Genomic DNA, 24,871 nt, shown 5'->3' with positions numbered 1-24,871 from the left:
TTCTTAAGTTTCATCATTTTCATGGGAATTATTCGCTTCCGCTAAACGTTCACACTATAGATTGTGTTGTTGTTGTGCCAAATGTGCGCAATTTTTTTAGCAATTTTTATTTATTATTTTGAAATCTCGTCGCAGTTCTCGTAACTAAGAAAATGTGAAAGACAAAAGAACGCAGAACTCGTTCAGCCGATGTCTCAACTAGCATAAGATAAAGTGCAATACATACATATAGAATTAGTTTTCATTTAATGTAAGGACAACGGTTTCGTTATAAATAAACACAAATGTAAGTATTAGTGTGTGGCGTTTGTTCGTACGTATACAGGTTGCAGGTGCAAATGCACTGGTATTGTGCAGAATAATTGTTCTACTAGTGCCAAAATTCTAAAATATAATTAATTTACTTGTTTTGCTTGCACTCCAGCCAGTTCCCCCTTGTGTGCATACGTGGTTGTGTGGTTGTTTTCCACCCCGATTTTCTGTGTGTGTTTCTCTTTTAATAAACTCAAGGCATTGTGACTCAAGAGCGCACATACAAACGCTCCAAGTTCATTCACTTGTATCTGTTGTTATGCTTAAGCACATTATCCGAACATCCATCCAGGCTTCCACTCGGGATTCTCGGCTATGACTCACCTGTCGTCGATATGGCGGGCAATCGACAGACACATAATCTAATCGAAGAGTTAATTTAATAAGTAAATAGTGATAGGCTAGTGTCCGAGTTTGGAGACGAGACATTGAAGAAAGACAGTGCACAGATTCGAACTAGAATTTCCTTTTATGATCGTATGCTTCTGTGTCACGAATTCCGAATCTGTTCGAGTTGATCAAGTTTTTTGGATTTCCTTGACGATCAGCACTCAGAAGGAGTTGTCATGGTCCACGATCGCTGCACGTATCTAATTTCACCATTCTCTGATAGTTCGGAAACTCTGTTCTCTGTTTGTATTTTTTTTTGCGATCAAGACCTGTTGATACAAAATTTTGTTGTTTTTGTGTGTATTTTTATAGATAGACTAGGCTATTTTTATAGACCACAATGGACACTGATGTGAATCAGATGCATTACCATTATAAGGATATATTGTCGGTGTTTTTGGACCCCTTCATTGAGGACTTTGACTGCAAGGATGTGGAGGACTCACTGCGTTCGATACTAACCAAAAGGGAAATCGATTTCATCTTTGCATCGGATCAAACGGATGTTAGAATCTACCTTTTGTTTTGGAAATTGCTCGAGAAGCCAGAGAGCATCGTTAAAAGATTCGTCGAGGAGGTTCTCAACTATCGCGATGGGGCCAACTACGAATTCCTGATGACGCCCATCAAAGCCGAGTACCTACAGCCGAGCCCCAACACCAGGCTGTACGTAGAGCAGAGGGATCGTCTGTTCAATGACAATCAAGTGTTTTCCAAGTACAATGTGCCGCGCCTAAAACCGGTAAGATATTGGCACTAATGAAATATTTAAAATTAATTTTTATTTATATGTTTGTACGTTCTGTGGACAGTTCCTCGACTTAACCAAGGCCCTGTTGGAGTTGAGGCCAGCCAAGAATGTCCTGGTCGATGGCCCCCTGGGCGCCGGCAAGCAATGGCTAGTGCTCGACGTTTGCTCCTCGTACAAAGTGCAGCAGAAGATGGACTTTAAGATATTCTGGCTGAACGTGAAGAACTGCAACAGCCCCGAGGCAGACCTCGAAATGCTGCTCACTCTGCTCTACCAGATCGATCCGAGTTGGAGCAGCCGATGTGACTCCGGCACCTGGAACATCATGCAGCGTATTGACAGCGTCAAAATCGAACTGCGGCGCCTGCTCAAGAGCAAGCCATACGAGAACTGCCTGCTGGTGCTGCGAAATGTGCAGAGCGTTCGCACCTGGAAGGCGTTCAATCTCGGCTGCAAGATACTCCTGACCACTCGCTACAAGTGCGTTACCGATTACCTGTCCGCGGCGACCACCAAGCATGTGCCGCTGAAGGATGCCCTCACCGAGCACGAGGCTGAGTCGCTAATTGTCAAGTATCTCCACTGCAGGCCAGAGGATCTGCCCAGGGAAGTGCTGACGACAAATCCACGCAGCCTGAGCATTATTGCCGAGAGTATACGCGACGGCCTGGCCACTTGGGAGAATTGGAAAGAGTGAGTACATGAATATAGGGGAAATCTTAGCCACAACTCTTAAATCTGTTCTTTTTCATCCCAGTGTGAACTGCAATAAACTCACGAGCATTATCGAGAGCTCACTGAAGGTGCTGGAGCCGGTTATAAATAGGAATATGTTCGATAAGCTCTTCATATTCCCTCCGTCCGCCCACATACCAATCGATGTAAGTGCCTCGATTAGCTCATTGCCAATTAAATATCTTATCTTTAATGTTCTTTTCGAATGTAGCTCCTATCTCTGGTTTGGTCAGACGATAAATCAGATAGCGACGATCCGATGGTGGTGGTGAATAAGCTGCACCGGTACTCCTTAGTGGAAAAGCAGGCCCATCCGTCGACCATAAGTATACCCACGATATACTTGGAGTTAAAACTAAGGGTGACTAACGCTGCTGCACTCCACAGGAGAATCGTTGATCATTACAAGTAGGTGTTATACTATATATACTGCCCGATTTCCTTCGAGCGGTATTTACAATTCAAATTTCTTTCTACCTCTTACGGCAGCATCACAAAGGCTTTCGACGATGATGACGATCTGACAGTGCCCTTCTTGGATGGCTATTTCTATTGCCATATCGGCCACCATCTGACCAATTTGGAGCACTCCGAGAGCGTGGCTCTGTTCCGCAAGATTTTCCTCGATTTTCGGTTTCTTGAACAAAAGATACGATACGACAAGACAGCGTGGAATGCCAGCGGATCGATACTCAACACTTTACAGCAGCTGAAATTCTACAGCTCCTACATTATTGGTATGCATTCGCCATTCGATCGTAAACTAGTAAAAAACTAACTTGGTGCTGCCATCTAGACAATGATCCAAAGTTTAAGCGCCTGGTGAATGCTTTGCTGGATTTCCTTCCAAAGATTGAGGAGAACCTTATACGGTCCAAGTTTACCTGCCTTCTGCGAATCGCTCTGATGGACGAGGAGGAGGCCATTTACGAGGAGGCCCACCGACAAGTGCAGCGGTTCGGTGATCAAGTTTGGTTCACAGAGCAGTACGTAAATGATCTCTTTTTGCAACTGAAATCTAAATTGAATCCGTTTGGCAGTGGTCGCTTTCACCAGCATCGGCAAATTATCAACCTCGGGGAGAATACGGTTCGACACGTCCTGTACCTGAACAATGACTTCTGCTTGATGGCCCTGGACAGCAAACAAATGCTGCTGACTGACGTTTCTCTGGAGGCGGAGGACACGTATCTGCTGAAGGATGACAACGACAGCAGCGACATCCTGAAAATGGCCGTGTTTAATAACCAGAAGCACTTGCTCACGCTTCACAGCAATGGCAGTGTGAAGCTCTGGTCGCTGTGGGCCGAATGCTTTGGGCGGCGTCACAGCAGCGGAAGTCGCCAGCGTGTGCGACCGCCACACCTTTCCCATTTGCGGAAATATGCGGCGACTCGTACGTACAAGCAGCTGGTCAATGGCGTCGCCAAGCGCTCAATGAATAGCTACCAGAGAGCGGAACAGAACATTGCAGCGTTCTACTTGAACGAGGAAGCAACCGTTGGAGACTCAAAGATTCAGCTGCATGTGGCCTTCAGCAACGGCGACGTTTGCATCTGTGAGTGGGATGACAGGGACCAAGTGTTTAAGTCCTCCAACACGCCCACCCTCGAGACGCATCCGCTTCGTGTGCGGTGTTTCGTTCAGGTGCTAAACCGCTACTATGTCATATGCACCGCTGACTGCACCCTCACCGTTTGGGATCTGCACAACGGTTCGTGCGACAAGCCAGAGCTCAGTGGCTACGATGTCCATAATGACCCACCGCTTGCGATTGAAGTCTACAATGAACGTAGCCAGCATTCGACCCTGCTGCTCATCCACAGGTACAGCGTGTGGCGGCTGACGTTCGAACCTGGCGACTGTCAACAGCCTCAAGTCCGGCTCAAGTCGGAGCCTGTGCAGCTGCCGGACATGAGCTTCATTACCTGCGCTAAGGGATCGCGAGATGGTCGCTATCTGATCCTGGGAACATCGGTTGGCCTCATTGTGTATGACATCCAGCTGTCCAGTCCCGTGCTGCGCAGCAATGTGAGCGAGCACATCGAATGCGTGGACATCTACGAGCTGTGCGATCCTATTTACAAGTACATAGTGCTTTGTGGTGCCAAAGGAAAGCGCCTCCTGCACGTACACACACTGCGAAAGGTGGATTCGGGTATTACGTGGGTCCACAATGTGGATGAGACAAAGGGCATGACACGGGCTTGCCTCGAGCCCAATGTCTATCTGCGCCCGCTCCTGGACATGACCAGAAAGCGGTCTCAACTGCTGGCCATCGACTCCAAGGAGCGTATCCATCAAATTGAGACCACCGCCGACCCAAGTGCTCGCCGCAGGTCCAGTATTTCGTCCTGGTCAACGATAACCCCCACGCATGCGGCCAGCAAGACGCGCATAACCGCAATATCCGCCAACGACGACGATCACATATTTGTCGGCTACATGGACGGGGTGATCATCGATGTAAACCGCGATGCGGTGCTGCCGCAACAGTATATTACGGAGCCCATCGACTACCTCAAGCAGGTCAACTCTCAGCTGTTGGTGGCATCTACGCACGGTCCACGCAAAACTGTGATATTCCAGCTACAACCAGAGCTGCCATCGCTGCCAGTGGCTGGAGCAGCGCCAGTGGATTGGCCGCTCAAGTTGGAGCTGGACACCAAATATTCCTGCCTTCTGGGTGGAAAGTTTCTGCTCTTGTTCTCCGAGCACGGAGTCTTTGTGAGTGAATGCCTATTCTTTTAGAGACTGACTTATTACCTGTCTATTTGAAATTTATATTCCAGCAACTGGATATATCCAACCCTCTGGTACTCATCAAACTGGAAAACTGTGACGAACCACTTATGGGCTTCGACCTGAAGAACGGTCTGCTCTTTCTGGCCTTCGGGAACAACACCATTGAGGTGAGTGGGGCACACGCTTATAACTCTAAAGACTACAAACTTTGTGCCCCCCCTACCCAAAGGTCTCCCGATTCAGCTTCAACGACACGGGGCTAAGGAACGATGTCATCTGCAGGAAACGGATCACAGAGGAGCAGAAAATTAGTTACCTGATTGCCTCAGATGACGCTTCCCTGTTTGCACTGGGCTTCCAGAATGGCATTATCGAGCTCTACTCCCTGGCAGGATCTGCCATTCAGTTGGTTTACAGCATAAAGGAAGTGCACGAGCAGTGCATCACACAGCTACGGTTCTCGCCGTGCAAACTGTTGCTCATTAGCTGCGGGGAGCAGCTGTGCTTCTGGAACGTGACCCACATGCGGAACAACCAGATCGAGTCGCAGCTGGCCATAAGACGCAGCCGCCGGCACAAGACGCACAGTGTCACGCAGGAGGATGCTGTCGATGCGGCTCCCATTGTTTCGGACATGTCAGAGCCACCGCCATTTGTTAGCCATCTCCATCAACCCATTCGCGACACCCAGCCGGAAGTAGATCTGTGGCGGAACAAACGGGGCAATGTCATACGGCCGGAGCTGCTGGCTTGCATCAAGTTTGTGGGCAACAAGGCCAGCCAGTTCTTCACCGACGCCAAGTTCTCGCAGTTCTATTCGATAGACGACGAGGGCGTCTACTATCATTTGCAACTTCTGGAAACAAATCCCCACATGCCGCCGAGTGGGTCGTCGATGCATCTGCAAATGGCTGAACGGCTCGCAAGCGAGATGATCAGTGACATGCAGTATGCGAATCTGTCGGACATTCGAATAATTGACCCCACATTGACAATTGGGGGCGTTGATGACGAGGGAGCCGATGTCGTTGGGGATTTGCAGCCGGAGTCTAGCGCAACGAGCCAGGCAGAGACGCCGCTGGTTGTCGACGAATGCAGCTCATGACGCCAGTCGTGCGCCACTTCCGGGCGCACGGGTGAGGGCAATGGACATTTCCAGTATACATTTATAGGATTAATTCTCTCTTACTTAGTCGCAATGATATTTTACTGCCTCAACCAGCACTATGCGTCATAGTGCTTATATGTAAATACAAGTGTATTGCTAGGGGACCGTAAAAGGGATTCCAGCTTGCTCGCCATATCTCAGGTGGACAATGCCCCTATTGTTCGGCAAACCACCCGCGCCCCAATGCCTGCGTCACACAAAATACAAATTTTTCGATACACAAGAATCGCCTGGTATTTAATTTGGCTTTTGCGCCAGATCGGGAGTTTTGTCGATTTTTGCCAAATCTGGATCAAGGAAAATCTGAATATTAGACTTATTACGAAATGATTTGACGCAGCGCAGCAGGAATATATAGTGTAGTGCCCAGCGCTAGCGCCAACCATGAAGAACCTCATTTAATAATTACAAGTATATATAAGACACAACTGACATAACCACCCAATTAGCAAGCAGTTTCTATGAAGCACCTGAAGATTATCATTTTTATTAAAACCTAAAATTTCACAAGTAACAGCGCGCCAAGAGTCTAATTTAAGTTGTTATCCTGTTTAAATAAAGGGGGATTAAATGGGCTCAATTCGTTTTTCATCGGAATATTTGAGGTATTTCTGAGGGTCAGACAGTCACATTCCTGCTCTCTTGAGACAAAAAAAAGTAGTCGTTATTTTGAATGGGCATACATTAAAAAGTTCGAACGTCGCCTCGAGTTTGAGGACAATATACCTTGAAGGCCTATGTCCCGAACACGCATTGAATTAACTGTTAATCAACAGATTATTAGCGGATTAACAGAGGCTGAGTGCGGTAGAGGATTCCCCTAATCCGACTTTAACTTCTTCCAGACGGAAGGCAAAAGTCTTAGCTCTGGACAGCCCTTCGACATTGTCATAGCCCATAGCATTGATAGCGGCCCCAGTGGCGAGGAATAGTGACAAATGACATGAACAAGGACTGTATATCAGCCTCCTGGCGCTGTGATGGCCAAAGGACTTCCCGGCGGATAAAAAATGAAGTTTATGAATTATTCAGCCAGGCTTCGTCTATCACTTTCACAAAAGTTTTCAGATTTACTTTTGAAATAACTTAAACACACATGTACCATTCATATCCTCATTACTGTCACTCATTCATTTTAAAACCTTTTTTTTTGCCGCGCAACACTCGTTTGCCGTCGATAGTATCGATGGCCAAACTGATTTCTTCGAAACGGTTATTGGCTCTTTTTGCTCTCTTCAAATCGGTTAAAGCTCTCTTGTTATATATACAAAACTCAATAAAAACTGAGTAATTCATATTAGCTTATCTTGTAGAAAATAGATAAAATTATGTGTTAAGGTATGGAATTCCTAGTAATATAAAATCGACAAATATGGTTTCCAATTCTTGACGGACAATGATTAACCTTAGACCAAGAGGGATTTTAGCGCAGTTTAGATGCACGATATCGTTGGTTTTTTTTCAAAGGAAAAATTACATTGATCTACAAAAAATATGTTAAATCAGTCATATTTTCCGTCAAGTCGTTGAACTGTTTAAATAGAGGGGGCTTAAGTGGGCTAAGTTTGTGCTTTTCATCGGTATATTTCGGTATATTTCAGCGGGTCGGACCGTATATTTTATCGATAGGTCACACTGGTCGTGCGTGCGAGCGCGATAAGTGAAAAACAATTTTCTCTGCTTTGTTGTTTGTTGTAAGAATAATAATTAATATCAAAATAAGTGCGCTGTTATTTTGCGTGCGTACATATATGGAATCAATGCGCCATTGTTAGTAGGCAGCGCTGCCCAGCGAAAGTAAGAAAGTATGATATGTATGATATGATGCGCAGCTTGCTACGCGCTCCGTTCGTTGTCGTTTTCGGTTTGTGAGCTCACTTTAGCTGGGGCAATAAATAAGATTTGTAGATGTACATACATATTATATGCACATACGTACGATGAGTTTACACACGTAGCTGTGTACTTAAAGTGAAGGTGATTTATCAAGTTGCAAAAGTCGGTTCGCGTGTGTGCAATGCTGGAAAATTATTACGGCCTAAGTTCATCTAAAAACGATCTCTAACCTATTGAACACATACATAAGGATACATATAGGGGCACGTACATACGCGCTGGCGCACACACAGCCACAAGTGAGTTGCTGTTGGTGTGTTTGTGTATGATGACCCAACAGCAGCTCAGCAAAACAATATGGCTGCCACCGCCACTTGTTAGATATAACAACAGACGCGAATTGAAAGAAAACTCGTCGCTGTTTATCAAATTTCCATTAATTTACCCGTCGCCAGGGCCGTAAAGCCGCCTTTCGCTAAAATCGAATTAAAACTATGTACGTACTGCAGTTCAAGAGTTCACTACTTAAACACAGAGGCACAGGCGCACACACACCCGCGCACCTAAATGTATACTCACACGCGCACACACAGACGAAAATTTCACACAAAATGCGTTTGCGGCGATGATCGCACTCGCACCCCCACAAACACGTCTAGTGTGTGTTTGTATGTATACACATTTATTCAATTAAATATTTGCGTTTAATTATGAAAGGAGTGAAACTGCAGGGTTTGATTTAATTTTGTATATACACATTGAGATCAGTGCGATAAGAGTGTGCCCCGCTGCGATAATTTCCCCCTCCATAAGCAGTTAATTGAACAATCAGCTGTTTGCGATGATGAGAACATCAAATATGTAGATATTGTACTTGTAAATAGATCTGTACTTTATCCTGCCCTATGCCCTCTGAGGATATTTCATAAGGGATATATGCTTGCATATACATATGTACATGTATATGCGTTTTGTGCCTGTCCATTCTGACCCATTAGTATTTTATTAGTACTTATTTTTTCGGCCAAAACTTGTTTTACCCCGCCATCCCCATCCCCCCATCGGCGTCGGTCGTCGTCATTCGTTCGAGTGTTTCGTGAAAACTAGTCAGCAAAAAAAAAAGAAGAAAAAAAAGAGTACAACAACAACAAAATAACAGAGCGCCAGAGCGCAGACGTTAACGGAAGTGTGAGAGTGAGAGAGGGCGCGGCGGGGGCAGACAAGGAGGAGCGAAAGAGATGACTGTATTGAAATGAAAACAATGGAACTGCAAGGAGATCGTTGCATGTTCGTGGTCGTCCCTCCCTCTTCTCCACCCCCTCCTAATGTGTGTCTATGTGATTGTGTATGTTTAGGTGCGAGTGAAAATAAAAATAGCGAAATCTTATTACAAAATTACAAAAATATGCCATAAAATCAATAATAATAAAGGAAAACTCGACAAACAGCTGCAAAAAACAGACAAACAGCCGCCAGAAGTCAGAATCCAGAACTAGATCAATCCCAATTAAGTCATCTTCGTGCAGTGAGTGCTCTGGAATAATTCCGAACAGTGCAGTGCAAGTTTTTTGCAAAACATTTACAAAACGCAGTTCCACCCCCGATTCTGGGTAGGAGGAGGAGGAGGATCACCACCACCATCATTGGATGCCAGACCATCGACCGTCGCTGATTGCAAGCTGAATTCTCAACCCACCAGCAGCCAGCGCAGAAAACAACCCTATGGATGACCCATCAATCAAGAAACGGTGAGCTAAAGCCCTGAAATGAATGTCCAGAATGGTCCTCCCAGATCCAGATCCAGAAGCAGATCCAGATGCTGTGTTCTGAGGAAGACTCAAGCGCCGGAGGAATCCACATATTACTCATCGGCGTAGTTTGAATTGTGAAAAACGACGATAAATCTTTATCTCCGTAATGTAATATACGATGTATTTTCCTTCCACTACGTACTATTCACTCTCGTATCCAAAGTATGACATATGCTCTGGCCTACACTCGCCTCTCGTTCGAATATTATAAGCTTTAGGGGACAGTGCCGTCCATTAATGACGAACCATTTTATTTGCTTAGCTAGATTAGTCGTGAAAAACTAATGGGGCAGGAAGGCAGGCAGGCAGCCAGGGAAGGGAATCCAGATTTCAGCAGTCCGAGCTGCTTTGCTGATTGCTTTTTGGCCATAGGTTCTCTCGAATGGGGTTGGTTTTGTTTGGTGGTTCGTGGTTCAACCACATTCGATGACTTAATGCCCGCCGCATACAACAGAAACTAAGGAGCGGCCGGTTTTCCCATTCTACTACCTTTATTTTGTTGGCTGGGGTAAGTTTCAGCCCCAATAGATAAGTTTAGTTTTGGCCAGCTGAAAAGTTAGTGTGAAAGCGAACACCCATTGAGAGACATACTGTTATATATGTACATATGTATAGTACGTTTGTATGCAAAATCCGTTAACTATATCGACTCTTGGTCGGAGAGAGAGAGAGAGGGGGAATGCGTGTGTTACTCAATTTGTTTGCCTGACATTGTGGGCTTTAACAGGTTTTACTGTCTGTCATCTGTCCACTAGTCATCGTTTTCTGATGTGATGCAGTCAGACTTCCTCAAAGAGCGCCAGAGCAGGGGGAATACGTTGTATTATTGGATTGGCAGTGGGGGTCACTCTCGGGCCAGCGTTAAGGTAAACATTGGTTTTATTTTTGGGGCTTCTGCTCTGCTCGTTGGCGGCTGTTCGGCTGCTAGGCTGCTATGGGAATATATATCATAATTTTTGATGGATTCGGCAGGCGGGAAATGAGATTTTATAGCAGTCCAAAGCAAAGGCAGCCCAGCCGCATATATGCGACGGCGATTCTATTCACATGCAAAACGATCAAATAAACATCAATTAAACTGTATCTATTCTTTTGGGCTGATTTAATTTTAGCTCAATTAAAAGAGAGACTGAACCGAACGAACGAACGAATCGGGCGCAGGCCATGACTTTCATTACAAGTATGTCTGTCCGTCGGTTGGTTCTTTTGATTATCCACTAATCTGGCTAATCACAGAATGTCAATTGTTTGTGGTTCCGGTAGCTAAAAGACCTTCGCCCACCGCGATACCATATTAATTGCTCTCCCTTTCGGGCATCCTCTGCTTCCTTATCCTTGCAGGTTAATAGATTTGTGCACCGACGAACATGATTACGATGAAGTTCAGGAGCTGCCAGAAGAGTCAAGCATTCAGCAGCAGCAGCAGCAGCAGCCCTTGGAGTCATCATCAATCGCCCCAACGAGTAGCACGACGAACGGTGGTAGCAGCAGCGCGGGAACGGGAACTGGAACTGGAACTGGCACTGGAACAGTTGTGCCATCTGTGGTTGCGTCAACGCCAGCAGCAGCAGTTGTTGTTGCCGTGGATTCAGTGCCAGAGCTGCCTTCGCCCAAACAGAAATCTGTGAAGAATTCGAAAAACAAACAGAAGCAAAAGCAGTTGGCGAACAAATCGAAAATACCCCGATCCCCATCGTTGGCTAGCAGCCTGAGCAGTCTGGCCAGCAGTTTTAGTAGCCACAGAGACAAGGATAAAGATAAGGACAAGGAGAAGGATAAGGATAAGGATAGGGATAGGGAGAGTCAGAGCAGTTCCGTGCCACCACAGACCCCGCCATTGCCAGCCGGCTACCAGCAGGCGAACAAACAGAGCCAAATGAATGGTGAAGCCACTGCTGGTGGCACAGCACCAGCCACCCCCACAGCCCACCACAACAATAACAATAATGTAGCCGGGGATAATCCTCTGCTTGGGCCTGCAGATCGCAGTAGCCTCAACCTGACAACACCCCTAGGGGGCAACCATCCCCAGACACCGATAGCGGGCGAGGGAACAACGCCAGCGACGACGCCAACGACGCCAAGTTTAGCATTACCAAAAAATTTTCAGTATTTAACCCTGACAGTGCGTAAGGACGAGAACGGATATGGGATGAAGGTGAGTGTGGGCATCAGTCGCCTTTATTGTGCTCCAGGATAACATCTTCCCTCGTTGCGTCTATCCTCCAGGTTTCCGGCGACAATCCAGTGTTTGTGGAGAGCGTTAAGCCTGACGGGGCAGCCCAGGTTGCTGGTCTCGTCGCTGGCGATATGATACTGAAGGTCTGTCGTCTCTTCGAGCGTTTCTACCCAGTATTCGACGGGGTATTCTCATGTTTCTGGTCTCCACTTTCAGGTGAACGGACAGGAAGTGCGCCTCGAGAAGCATCCCACGGTCGTGAGTCTGATAAAAGGTTTGTAAATGCCCAGTGGAATATTTGGCTAGTCGGTATCAAAAGGGTGCGGGGCAGAGCAGATTGCGCACTTTTTCTTGGGTTTTGGATCGCAATGCTGATTGGGATTGGGGGGGCTTTCGGCTGACGGGACTGCCGGGCACTTGGGCTTCTTATCTGCCCAGCCCTCTTCCTGTCGTTTCCTGCACTTGGGGCAATCGCACTGCGGCTTCTTGGGCATTCGCGGCTTGTAGATGAAATCATCCTTGAATCGCTCCTTGCACGGAACCTTTCTCTTGGGACATTCCTTGTCATTGCAGAACGATGATTGTGTCCCGTCGTTGGGCACCAGACCCGGATCCGTCGGCTGGCCACACTTGCACTTCGATTCGGCGCCGGGTTTAATCGGCTGCACCAGCGGTCTCTCGTCGATATGTTTCTTGGTTGTAACTTCGTTCTTCGATCTCTTGGACATGAAGTCGCTGTAGAACTTGCGAATGCGCGCGACCAAGAAGCTCAACATCCCAGGCACCTGCTCCAGCCAATGCTGCAGAAACGAGGGCACGGCGCTGATAACGTCGAAGAAGGCAATCACCACCTGGTTGTAGTAGTGTACACCAGAGAACCTCCAGCTGCCGTCGGGCGGTGGACGTGGCGCACATATTTTCAGCTTGCGACGTGCCTGCTCCGCATACGGTTCGATCTTCTCCGCGGTTCTATTGTACAGCTCTTCCGTTTCATCCGACGGGCCCCATACACCGAAGTGTTTGGTGGCCACAACCACAGCATAAACCACGCCTGCCCGCACAATCAAGTCGATTATCATCCTGTGCCAAAAATGTTCGGAATTGCTATTTAATTGAGAATTTGGATATAGATGAAGTTTAAAGGTCGGGAATCTAGACAGGCACACGTTTGCCGCATGTGATGTCGTCTTTGATCTTGGGCGATCGGATTGGCTTGCTCTCCTCGGGGGGGGAATGCAGTTGCTCCTCATAGAAGCATCCCCGCAGCTTTTTCTGGGAGCCCGAAGCGTTGTTCGGCTTCTCCTTTGGCAGGTCCACGTGATGTTTCAGTGTTGTGGCCAGAATGTCGTGGGTTTGCTTCTTAAACTCGGAGGCCCAGTCGGGCATACGGAGAGCGAAGTACATTCCCCGCTGAATGGCCAAGTTGCACTTGTAGTGGGCCACAAACTTCCCCTCGGCTTCCGGTGACGGTGCGAGGGCCTCTGCATCGAATGATCCCTGGTCCATGGCATGCACGACGTGGAACAGTCCTTTGGCGGCGGTAAACAGTCCACGCACCCCAGTTATTATTTGAGAGGCCATGATAATGATAATTTTGGTAAAGTTGAGCTTGTTGCCTGATTTCTGTATAGTTATTGTCACGGGTGGGCCGTTGCCTACTTATCATCTCCTTTAAACAACCGACATATGCTGTTCCCCGAGTCGCGCGCAACTCCGCTCCAGAAGGCGGGGATCTTCTTGAGAGTCCTCACCGTATCGCTCCAGGCATCCGCGATGCTCTGCGAAAATGGTTTCGGTGGTGGAGGCTCACAGATGCCGCCTTTGGTGCAATACTTTCGCTTAAAGTCGTCCGTCTTGCGCTGTAGATCACGTTTGTCATCCTCATCGAAGAGGATGTTCTTGCTGGCATCCTTCGCCACCTCCTCTGGAGCGGAATCTCGTTCCTCCCGCTGGCAGTCGGCCAATGCAGGAGCAACGTCCCTCTCGCCCAATCCATTGAGGAATAATACGGTTCCGGCGAAACCCATTACCTTTAAAATTTTGACCACAAACATGTTTAATTTTGAGCGCGGGATTACCCGGGAAATTCTTTCCATTGTGGGTGATCTTGTCCCAGAAAAAAACCAATGGAATTTAGGAGGTTTTCGCTTTATTTAGACAAGTAATTCAAAGCTCCTTTCCCCCGTACCGTTTGCAGCCTCTACCATTGTGGAGTTGGCCGTGAAGCGCCAGAAGATGACACGTCCAGCGTCCGTTGGTGTGGTGACCACGCCCATGACACCGATTCTGTCGGGAAGGGATCGAACCGCATCCATTACAGGGCCCCAACCGGTCGACGTAAGAGCATGTGATTCCGATTGTGTGATACGATTGAATACTAAATCGATTTGTGTTGATTGATTTTCAGAGCATCAAGCGTCGTGAGATGGAATCGTACAAGATTCAGACGTTGCAGAAAATGCTGGAGCAGGAGAAGCTGAATCTGGAGCGACTGAAGAGCGATCAGAACAATCCCAGCTACAAGTTGTCGGAGGCGAATATCCGTAAGCTGCGAGAGCAGCTCCATCAAGTGGGAGCCGAGGTGAGTGCTGCCATGGACCAGCAGCAGCCGTCTGTCCGTCTGTTTTTCCCCTTCCCGGATATTAGGCGCAGTAGCAGGAAATTTTGAATTAACGAAGCTAATCTCCAGCAAAAATCCTAACCAACCTGCCACCTGCAGCCATTCGTGGCGAAGCGCTCACGCTAAGCAATAGTAGAACATGATTTGGTATGAGATTTGTGGAGAAATTAACGCGAGAACCGAAGCAGCTTCGGATGATATGGATGATTGCTACATGATCTCTCTTTCTTCTCTTTCATTTCGTGCTGTCTTAACGAACCCTAACTGCAGGATGCACCAACAATTAAACTCCAAGCAGCCGCGAGCAACAAGAACACCGCATTACTAACGCCCAATCAAATCCAACACTTGTCTACGTCCGCCACTCACAACAATCCGCATCAGCATCAGCAATTCCATCATCTCCACAGCCACAGCCACAACAACTATCAGCAGCAACAGCCACTGCCACCGCAGCCCCTAGCACACCACTCCTCACCCGCATTCCTATCCCTCCTGCCGCGTTCTCTCTCGTCCCTGTCGCTGGGCACACGCAAGAATCGGATCGAGAAGGACTTTGTTGCCTCCTCGCCGTTCAACAACACGGCGGACTTCCTGCAGCACCAGCGGATGCAGCACCAGGCCGAGGCCATGTCCCAGTCCTTGCACCAGCACACATCCACACCTACCATGCAGCAGCAGCAGCAACCGTTCTTCCATCCGCACCTCCAACAGCTACAACAGCAGCAGCAGCAGCAGCAGCAGCATCGGTTCAAGGAGACTCCCAAGTCAGCCGCCGGTTCGAAGAGCAAGAATAAGTTCCAAATATCCAAGAGCCTGATCGAGGAGGATGTGCCGCCACCGCTGCCGCAGCGGAACCCTCCCAGGCAGCTGAATCTCGACCTGAAGAACGGCAACGCATCACCACAGAGCGGGCATTTGATGGCGCCCGTCTCCGACCTGGACAGAGCTACCAGTCCACAGCTGAACAGATCGCAATTGGGCGTCAGCGGCAGCGGCAGCAACAGCAACGACAACAGTCCCAGCAGCAATGCCAGCAAGTCCAAGCGATCGAAGGTCAAGACCAAGGCACTGTCCGATCCAAAGATGTCCACGCAAATGTTTCTGCAAATGGAATCGGCGTGTGCCCCTGGAGGAGCCTCCGGTAGTGGGCTCGTAGTGGACGGTGGACCGCCACCATTGCCCCCGCGTCTGCCGGGCATGATGTCGGAGGATATGAGTCGTGGCAGCTGCCAGAATCTGGCCCAGCCCAACTCCCTGAACACGATGTTCAACTATCCCCTGGTTTCCACGTGCACAGCCGTGCAGAGCGACAACCTGAAGGCGGCCTTTCCGCTCTCCCAGCGGCCGAACATTGTCCAGCAGCTGCAGCAGCATCAGCAGCAGTTAAGCAGTGGCCAGGCCACAGCCGTAAGTAGCCAGCCAATCGATCGATCGATCCATCACTCTGAAAGCACTCGTAACTTTTAATCCTTCACTGCCTCCTTTTTCCATCTCTCTAACATTTTATTGTATCTCATTCGCTTTTACATAACAAATGAAGGTCTGGTTGCTGGCCAGGCCTGAAGCTTCATCCCAGTCTAACATTAACATAAAAAGAAACAGAAACATAAACATTGACACTAACATTAACTTTACTTTGCTTCTGTGCTAGCCTGCCACTAACCGCAACCGCAACACACTCTTTCGAGCACACACTACAGATATACTGATACTATACTCGTATGTATGTGCGGAAATTCGAAATTATCTTATCATTTATGTGGGCTTCTTTGTATCTGAGACTTAGACTTTTGAAAGAGTAACAAAATGCAGGAGTTATATGTACTCGCATATGCCTAGACGCATTCTTGTGCCACAATTTGGGTATGAGAAATGTATAGAACATGGACAGCATAGCATCATCTTATATTTTGTTCATCTTCCAAACACAATTTATCCCCCTCCCACCGACAGGCCCTGGGACAGACACCCAATTTGGGCAAGAAGAAACACCGACGCGTTGGCTCCTCACCGGACAATATGCATCCACGACATCCAGGTGAGAATCCTTCGATAATCGATGCTTGGAAGAAGCTCTAACTGATATTTAAACAATCTGTAGATCGTCTGACGAAAACCACTTCCGGTTCGTGGGAGATTGTGGAGAAGGATGGGGAAGTGACGCCGCCAGGAACACCGCCGCCACCATATCTGACCAGCTCTCACATGACGGTGCCCGAGGACCCGAACGAACAGTGCATGGGGGCCGCCGGAGCTGGAATCTTCATTGAATCGCATCACTATACGCCAATGGGAGGTACTCCGTCGCCGATACCGACGTCTCTACATTCCAGCCATTCCATACAGGCGGCACAGTCGAACGACACGCAGAAGGAGATCATCTCAATGGAGGACGAGAACTCGTCCGATCAGGAGGGGCCCTTCATCGACGAAAACGGGCCGTTCAACAATCTCACACGCCTGCTCGAGGCGGAGAATGTCACCTTCTTGGCGGTGTTCCTCAACTACGTACTCTCGAACTCGGAACCGGCGCCGCTGCTGTTCTACCTGATCACAGAGCTCTACAAGGAAGGCACTTCGAAGGATATGCGCAAGTGGGCGTACGAGATACACTCGACATTCCTTGTGCCGCGCGCCCCGCTCTCGTGGTATCGCCAGGACGAGTCGCTGGCCAGGGAAGTGGACAATGTACTGCAGCTGGAGTTCGACAAGGTAGAGATCCTGCGAACCGTATTCCTGCGAAGCCGTAAGCGCGCGAAAGACCTCATCAGCGAGCAGCTGCGAGAGTTCCAGCAGAAGCGCACCGCCGGCCTGGGCACCATCTACGGTCCGACGGATGAGAAGCTGGCCGAAGCGAAGACGGACAAGCAGCGAGAGCAAATCATCGACAAGTATTTAATGCCCAATCTTCAATTGCTAACGTGCGTTGCTATCCATCTCCTTGCAGGATTGTCCATTGACTATCTTTTTAATTTGTGTGTTGCAGCGAGGACTTTGAGAAGGACTCACCGACAGAGGATGTGCGCAAACAGGCCCTGTGCTCGGCCCTCTCAACGGTGATCTATCGCATCTTCAATACGCGTCCCCATCCCAACAGTATTGTGGAACGTGTGCACCACTTTGTCAGCAGAGACAAGAGCTTCAAGTCACGTATAATGGGTAAAAATCGAAAGGTGAGTGCTTCACTGTCCTCCAATAGGTGCCATGCCTAATATTCCTCCCCTTGTAGATGAATGTTCGTGGTCATGCATTGATATTGCGTCAATACTATGAAGTGACGCACTGCAATCATTGTCAAACGATTATATGGGGAGTTAGCCCCCAAGGCTATCATTGTACAGGTGAGTGGCTCTCAATACTTCGCCCCCATTCCGGACTAATCCGAATACTTGCTATCCACTTTGTAGACTGTAAGCTGAATATACACCGTCAGTGCTCGAAAGTCCTGGACGAGAGCTGTCCCGGCCCACTGCCGCAGGCCAAGCGGATGGTCCATAACGATAAGATTAGTAAATTTATGGGAAAGATTCGACCACGCACCAGCGATGTAGTTGGAAGTAAGTTCAAGCTCTTAAGTCCTCCAATGGGAAACGAACCATATTCATATTTTCTGTTTATTTCCATTACTCAAGATGAAAAACGCAGCCGGCAAGATGAGGACTTGGACGTTGATATGACTCCAGGTAAGTGTCTAGTCTTTAGCCAATTACCTCTCCTAATCCCCAACTCTCTTTTTCTGCGATTTTAGAGCGCGGACAGTCCTCGATTGTGCGCCAACCATCGGATCGTCGACCGGATGCGAATATATCAATGCGTTCGAATGGGAATGCATCCTGCAACACCTCTGCGCTGAACAGCACTGACCTGCAAAGTTCGTTTCATGGCAGCAGCGCCAACGACAGTATTAACCCAAGTGGCGGCACCATTTGCCCCATGGAACTGTCAACGAGTGTGGCGTCAACGGCCCCATCGAGCAGTGGTTCAGTCTCTGCCGGTCTGAGCGCTTTTGCCGAGCTGAATGCACCGGATACGGTGGATAAAGATGCGCGTAGAGAACGGTGAGACGAGAGGAACTTGGTCTCCACACATATACAAGTCTTAAATTCGTTATCCTTTGATCCTCCGTGCAGATACACCCAAAATCCGCAGCACAAGAGCGCGCCAGTGTCTGTGAATCGCTCGGAGTCGTACAAGGAGCGCTTGTCCAACAAAAGGAACCGCAACAGTCGCCGCAAGACCTCTGATCCAAGTTTATCGTCACGTCCGAAGTAAGTTTTGGTGGCATCGATTTCACTGTTCCCCACCCACTCATCAGCTCTTTTCTGCCTTCTATAAATTGTACTTACACTCCAAGGACATTGCCTTGCCGCTCCCTAAATTCTCTCAACGAAAACATTTCGCTTTCTGTGTCCTGCCACTGTCTGCTATCTGCTGTCTGCTGTCTGGGGGCACAAGTAACCGGATATTAATTTTACTAATTAATGCGAATTGCGTCGCAATGCAATCAATATGGATTCGCACTCGTCCCCCTTCCGCTGTTGCGGCACTGCAAAATTTTCCATTCATTTTCCATTTGGAATTTACTCTAAAGGATGCGCTTTAATTTCCCTTTTTAATTAATTCAATGTGAGGGACGTTCTCTTCTGCCTGTGTCCGAATGGGAATGCCTCAGGGCATTGGTCTTTCCTCTGGGGCAATGGCATAACTTGATAGGGCATCCCGGCTTCGACGTGTTGTCGGAGCGGACCGGACCGTCGACTTTTGTTTACGGCTACTATTAACGTATATGTATTTAGCAGACACTGTGGATAGTTGATTAGACGCCGGCATTGGCATCGATTATATTGTCCGCCTCGCTTTCTGCAGCGTAATGTAGGCCACGCCACGCCAAGCCAAGCCAATCCCATCGTCCATCGTCCTTCCCATTCCCATTCCCAGACCGGCTCGTCGTGGGCAGTCCTGGCCGTCCGTAATTTCTTCGTTTCCTGTTGACAAACTGCATGAGTGACTGGCTTCCACATAGTACAACATTTAGCTGTGAACACTCGTCGTCGTTGGTATCTTGTAACAGTGACCAGTGACAATTCTGGTGTTGAATTTGACTCATCGTGGTTGCAGCGGCATAATCGAAATAGAATAAACCTAGTTATCTGAACAAACGCGGTGATAATGGAACGAAATATACGCTTCAATCGGAGTAAAAGTTTCAAGGCGACTCTTAACTGTAACTACAAGTAAATAAATCAGTCAATTTAAGGAGTACCTCAGCATCGAGTGTGTATCGAGTGCAAGTGTCTTGTGATTAAGGCCTGCAGCAGACACCCATTCGAATGGGGAAATATGATTGATTCGGTTTCCAGGCAGCATGCGCTCGCCTTTAAGTGTCTTAAATTTGTATCGCTAGTTGTGTTTGTTGGTAGTTTCCTAGCAGACCTTGGGGGGAACATTTCGTGAATTAATATTAACATACATATTTGATTTTTTTTGTGTCTTTAAGTGAGGAACAACTGGATTTGGGGCTTTCGAATGCCAACTATGTGGCCAGTTCCAATTCTAGTCTCTCTTCAGCTGGTGGCTCCGAAAGCCCCAGCACATCGATGGAACACTTTGCGGCTAGTGGTGCGGCAGGAGGGCCCGCCAGTGCTGGGGCCCTTGCCATGTCAAGAGAATTGAACCTGAATCAGCATCCCTATTTACTCAGACAGCAGCATGCCCAGCAGCACTGTCAGCAGGACTCGTTTCAGTGCGGCAGTGTGGCGGCCGGTGGTAGCAGCATAGCCTCCAGTAATTCGAGCTTTTGGAGTGCCGGACACCCACTGAACCGGCAATGGAACATGGACAGCGACGACGACGAGGATCTCAATGAGGCCGATTGGAGTTCAATGGTGGCGGCCGAGATGCTTGCAGCCCTCACCGATGCCGAAAAGAAGCGTCAGGAAATTATTAATGGTGGGTCTCGTAGAAAAACTCCTTTTCGATGTGTATCAACTTATTCAATTGACTTTCCATGGCCTTTCCACGCAGAAATTTATCAAACGGAACGCAACCACGTACGCACGCTCAAACTGCTCGATCGGCTGTTCTTCCTGCCCCTCTATGAGAGCGGGATGCTCTCGCAGGACCATCTGTTGCTGCTCTTTCCACCCGCGTTGTTGACGCTGCGTGAGATTCACGGAGCCTTCGAGCAGCAGCTGAAGCAGCGACGCATCGAGCACAATCACGTGGTGAATCACATTGGGGACCTGCTCGCGGATATGTTTGATGGCCAGTCCGGGGACGTTCTGTGCGAGTATGCGGCTCAGTTTTGCGCGCGACAACAGATCGCCCTTGAGGGGCTGAAGGAGAAGCGGAACAAGGACGAGCAGTTGCAGAAGTTGCTGCGGAAGTCGGAGTCGCACAAGGCCTGCCGTCGCCTCGAGCTGAAGGACTTGCTGCCGACCGTTTTGCAGCGCCTGACCAAATATCCATTGCTCTTCGAGAATCTGCACAAGGTCACGGTTCGGGTATTGCCCGAGAATACCGACGAAGCGGAGGCCATACAGCGTGCCGTCGAATCCTCGAAGAGAATACTCGTTGAGGTGAACCAGGCCGTGAAGACAGCCGAGGATGCTCACAAGTAATGATATCTCATGATGCCACATCACTTTCAACAGAAACTAACAATCTTCTCTCAATTGAATAGACTACAAAACATCCAGCGCAAATTGGATCGATCCTCCTATGACAAGGAGGAGTTTAAGAAGCTGGACTTGACGCAACATCGCCTGATACACGACGGCAACCTGACAATGAAGAAGAACCCCAGCACACAGCTGCACGGCTTGCTCTTCGAAAACATGATCGTGCTACTCACCAAACAGGCAAGTCTATCCACAAGGCATTCTATAAGCGGATAGCCCTTTTACACGTCTGATCTCTCTCCCCCTAAGGATGACAAATATTCGCTTAAGAATCTGCACACTCCTCTGGTGGTCAACAACAAGCCGGTTAGCCCCATCATGAGCATTGATGCGGAGACGTTGGTGCGCCAGGAGGCGGCCGACAAGAATTCCTTTTTTCTCATCAAAACAAAGACATCACAAATGCTGGAGCTGCGTGCCCCCAGCAGTTCCGAGTGCAAGACGTGAGTTCCCTGGGATTTTGTGCCCAAATTGAGATTTGATTTGAATTTGTGATTTCATTTGCAGATGGTTCAAGCACATCTCGGATGCTGCAGCACAGCACTCGAAGCATCGGCCGAAGAACGCTTCCAATAGCCATGACACGAGCATCGGTGATCCGGCAGTCACCACCATACCGCATTCCAACACCAAGGAGTCCCTGGAGCTGGCGTCCGAGTGCCCGCAGCCAATGGCCGCCACCGCGACTGTGACAACGACACCATTGGCACCGATGCTGCCAATAGCCACAGTCACGCCCGCACCTGCAACAAGCAACAGCAACGTCAGCAGCGGCAGCACCACCTCTGGTGGCGTCCAGCTGCGAAATGTTCACCGAGAATCGACGGGACCAAGCGACACCGATGCCGATTATGTCAACACGCCCAAGCAGCAGCGTCTTAGCCAGAACGATGTTAACCGCTCCATGTCGATACGCAGCAGTGGCGATGGTGCTGGCACCAGCAGCTCTACCAATGGGTCAGCGGACCAGAACGACGTCACTCTGCGCCACTCACAGTCTGTGAGGGAGAGCCAGGGAGCCAGGAAGGTGGAATCGGCCGGCGAGGAGCGCAACTCGAGCTACGGGCTGGTGGGGGGCCACTCAAAGCGCGACAGCGCCAGCATTGTCTGCTCGAACAACTCGAACAACACGCGCACGTTGTTGATGCAGAGTCCGCTGGTGGAGCCCACAGCTATCCAGATAAGCATTAGTCCAGCACATACCGCCGAGCCGGTACTGACGTCGGGCGAGCGCCTGCGCCGCTTGGACGCCTCCATACGAGGCAATTTGCTGGAGAAGCAAAAGATCATTTGTGATATCTTCCGTTTGCCAGTCGAGCACTTCAATGAGATTGTCGACATTGCCATGATGCCGGAGGCACCCAAGGACAGTGCAGATATTGCGTTGGCCGCCTACGACCAGGTGCAGATCCTAACCAAAATGCTGAACGAGTACATGCACGTGACGCCGGAGCAAGAGGTCTCCGCCGTCTCGACGGTGGTCTGCGGCCACTGTCACGAGAAGGAGAAGCTCCGCAAGAAGGCGACTCTGGTTTCCGCGTCGCCGCCTCCGCTGCCCCCACCGAATAGACAGCATGCACAAGCGCAGGCACAAATACCAATTTCCAGGATGATGCCCAAACTGCAGACTCTCGATCTTGAAGATGTGGCCATACACGAGGACGATGACGGATACTGTGAGATTGATGAACTGCGGTTGCCTGTAGTACCCCTAAGGCCACTGACTGCACCCACCACGCCATTGGCTCCGTTCAGAGCAGCTCCACCAGCACCAGCACCAGCGACAGCGACAGTATCAACACCAACCACAGTAGTGGCAGCTGAGAGCAGTAACTCCAACGCGGATATTAATAAACGACAGAGCACTCAAAGCACGGATGGTGCTCAGGAGGATTCTCCGTCGCAGAAGAAACAATCCGAAGCGGAGGGCAAGTATGATACTGACAGTCCTGCCGAAGCACTCAAAACTGAGCCAGCACCAGAAGATAAGCCACAAAATACAAATGAACAAAGGGCAGAAAAGGAAAGTATTGATGGCGAGAAAACTGAGGAAAAGCTTGATTTGGCAATCGCTGGAGCGCACTCTGACAATGTGGCATCGGCATCCGCTTCGGCATCTGGATCTGCACCTGTGGATGAATTGCAACAGACTCCGAGCAGCGCGGGAACAGCAGGAGCAACGAATGCAGACAAAGACCACGCCGGCGAAGAAGAATCGGTAGCTATCTACGAGTTGTTCGCCCAATGTAAAGCCACTGATGTGTGTGATCCTCTGCAGGTGCAGCATATCCCGCTGTCTATGGTCGATAGCTCGACACAGACAACCGAAGCACCGACTGAAGCAGAGAAACCAGCAGTACCAGCGGCGCCTTCTGGGTCGGGCAGTAGCTCCTGTGGGCCGAACCGCATACAGCATGCCAGTGTGCTGGAGCCCAGTGTTCCCTGCCATGCACTCAGCAGCATTGTGACAGTACTAAATGAGCAAATTTCCATGCTATTGGTAGGTGCAATTAGTTTATATTGATCAATCATAATCTCAATCAACACAATGTTTGATTTTCCCCACAGCCAAAAATTAATGAGCGCGACGTGGAGCGGGAGCGATTGCGTAAGGAGAATCAACACCTGCGCGAGCTTTTGAGCGCGTTGCATGAACGCCAGCGAGTTGATGATGTAAAGGTATGTGCCACATAGACAGACCGATCCCACAGTTGAGCAAATGCGAATGCTAATGCGTGTCATCCGCTAGGAAACTCCCTTTGATATTTCAAAGCTGATGCGTGCTGAGGAAGTGGAGTTTGATGACGATATTGACGCCATGTCCAATAGTTCCCTGACGCCGACACCCACGCCGATACCGACAGCCTCGCCCAGCGCCAGCGCCAGCAGCAGCAGCCAGGCTCGGACAACGGAGGCCACGAAGGTGGATGCGGATGAGGATGTGGAATAAGGAGATTGGAAGCTTGTTCACCTTTTTTTGTTGTATAAAATACATATATTTGTTCTTGTTTTCCCCCCAAGACGCACTCGGTCCAATTGAATTGGCGGCGTTTATGTTTTACAAGTAGCCTTCATAGAGCATGCCTTTACTACTGTTAATATTATAGCTACATTTGTTTTCTTAAATATATTCCACTCCAGATCCAATAACACTCGAGTTAAGCTAATAATGTCCTCGTAAAACTAATTAAACACATATACATACACAGACTATATATATTATGTATATGTATGCATATTACCTACTTAAATAATATATTTGCTAAATACACAATGTTTGATACATTTATAAAGAACAATCAAAAATAAAAGTAGTTATTCAGATTTCCGAATTTAATGAAGTTTTCCAGCCGAGGATGTTGGCTGTTTCTTCCTGCAGATCCTTGGGGGGAGACTACGAGACTCCAAATAAAGCAGTAGTGTAACGTCTCGTCCAAATTACGCGCGCAATTAGCCAAAGTACTTCGCGAAAGCTGCGATCGCAGGCGGGCGACAGAGCTTGACAGGAAAGTCAGGAGCTTTCCCAGGAAAGCTGGGATCTAACAAAGTCGAACGTATTTTGCAGCCCTTTGTTAAATTGAAGTTCGCTGCTTCAATTACCTTTATGCTCAAGAGTCTGCGTAAGCTAAAGATAGTGCAAT

The 24,871-nt window shown here is 48.7% G+C and overlaps 5 protein-coding genes across 8 annotated transcripts; 2 read left to right on the top strand and 3 right to left on the bottom strand.

The window, feature by feature from the left end:
• Window positions 1–28: 28 nt before the first annotated feature.
• Window positions 29–6,678, top strand: Dark (Death-associated APAF1-related killer). The gene is made up of 10 exons (XM_001360795.4): window positions 29–286; window positions 1,015–1,444; window positions 1,515–2,146; window positions 2,211–2,334; window positions 2,400–2,596; window positions 2,678–2,925; window positions 2,985–3,174; window positions 3,229–4,915; window positions 4,981–5,100; window positions 5,163–6,678. The coding sequence occupies exons 2-10, from the start codon at window positions 1,043–1,045 to the stop codon at window positions 6,036–6,038; spliced, it is 4,476 nt and encodes a 1,491-aa protein (XP_001360832.3). The 5' UTR covers window positions 29–286; window positions 1,015–1,042; the 3' UTR covers window positions 6,039–6,678.
• A 1,023-nt stretch (window positions 6,679–7,701) lies between these two features.
• Window positions 7,702–24,554, top strand: RhoGEF2 (Rho guanine nucleotide exchange factor 2). 4 transcript variants are annotated; one of them, XM_033378425.1, is made up of 24 exons: window positions 7,702–7,898; window positions 9,293–9,685; window positions 11,090–11,906; window positions 11,978–12,070; window positions 12,144–12,201; window positions 14,125–14,264; window positions 14,335–14,508; window positions 14,818–15,957; window positions 16,504–16,588; window positions 16,652–17,471; window positions 17,537–17,723; window positions 17,780–17,891; window positions 17,958–18,107; window positions 18,183–18,233; window positions 18,299–18,608; window positions 18,681–18,818; window positions 20,048–20,499; window positions 20,575–21,166; window positions 21,233–21,410; window positions 21,480–21,673; window positions 21,738–23,448; window positions 23,509–23,730; window positions 23,799–23,909; window positions 23,980–24,554. In XM_033378425.1, exons 2-24 carry the CDS (start codon window positions 9,660–9,662, stop codon window positions 24,178–24,180), a joined length of 7,962 nt encoding a protein of 2,653 aa, XP_033234316.1. In that variant the 5' UTR covers window positions 7,702–7,898; window positions 9,293–9,659; the 3' UTR covers window positions 24,181–24,554. The 4 variants fall into 4 exon arrangements, with proteins under 4 accessions (XP_033234316.1, XP_033234315.1, XP_015039757.2 ...); XM_033378424.1 differs by having other exon boundaries at window positions 9,369–9,685; window positions 21,738–23,730; XM_015184271.2 differs by having other exon boundaries at window positions 21,738–23,730.
• LOC117183684 (uncharacterized) lies at window positions 11,908–13,038 on the bottom strand. The gene has a single exon (XM_033378427.1). The coding sequence runs from the start codon at window positions 13,004–13,006 to the stop codon at window positions 12,230–12,232; it is 777 nt and encodes a 258-aa protein (XP_033234318.1). The 5' UTR covers window positions 13,007–13,038; the 3' UTR covers window positions 11,908–12,229.
• LOC6898430 (uncharacterized) lies at window positions 13,011–13,621 on the bottom strand. The gene has a single exon (XM_002138436.3). The coding sequence runs from the start codon at window positions 13,506–13,508 to the stop codon at window positions 13,080–13,082; it is 429 nt and encodes a 142-aa protein (XP_002138472.1). The 5' UTR covers window positions 13,509–13,621; the 3' UTR covers window positions 13,011–13,079.
• On the bottom strand, window positions 13,492–14,088 carry LOC6898429 (uncharacterized). The gene has a single exon (XM_002138435.3). The coding sequence runs from the start codon at window positions 14,021–14,023 to the stop codon at window positions 13,583–13,585; it is 441 nt and encodes a 146-aa protein (XP_002138471.2). The 5' UTR covers window positions 14,024–14,088; the 3' UTR covers window positions 13,492–13,582.
• Window positions 24,555–24,871: the final 317 nt, after the last annotated feature.

Source organism: Drosophila pseudoobscura, chromosome 3 (genome assembly GCF_009870125.1).
Source record: "Drosophila pseudoobscura strain MV-25-SWS-2005 chromosome 3, UCI_Dpse_MV25, whole genome shotgun sequence".
Classification (NCBI taxonomy): Eukaryota; Metazoa; Arthropoda; class Insecta; order Diptera; family Drosophilidae; genus Drosophila; species Drosophila pseudoobscura.
This window is presented reverse-complemented; position numbering and strand designations above follow the sequence as displayed.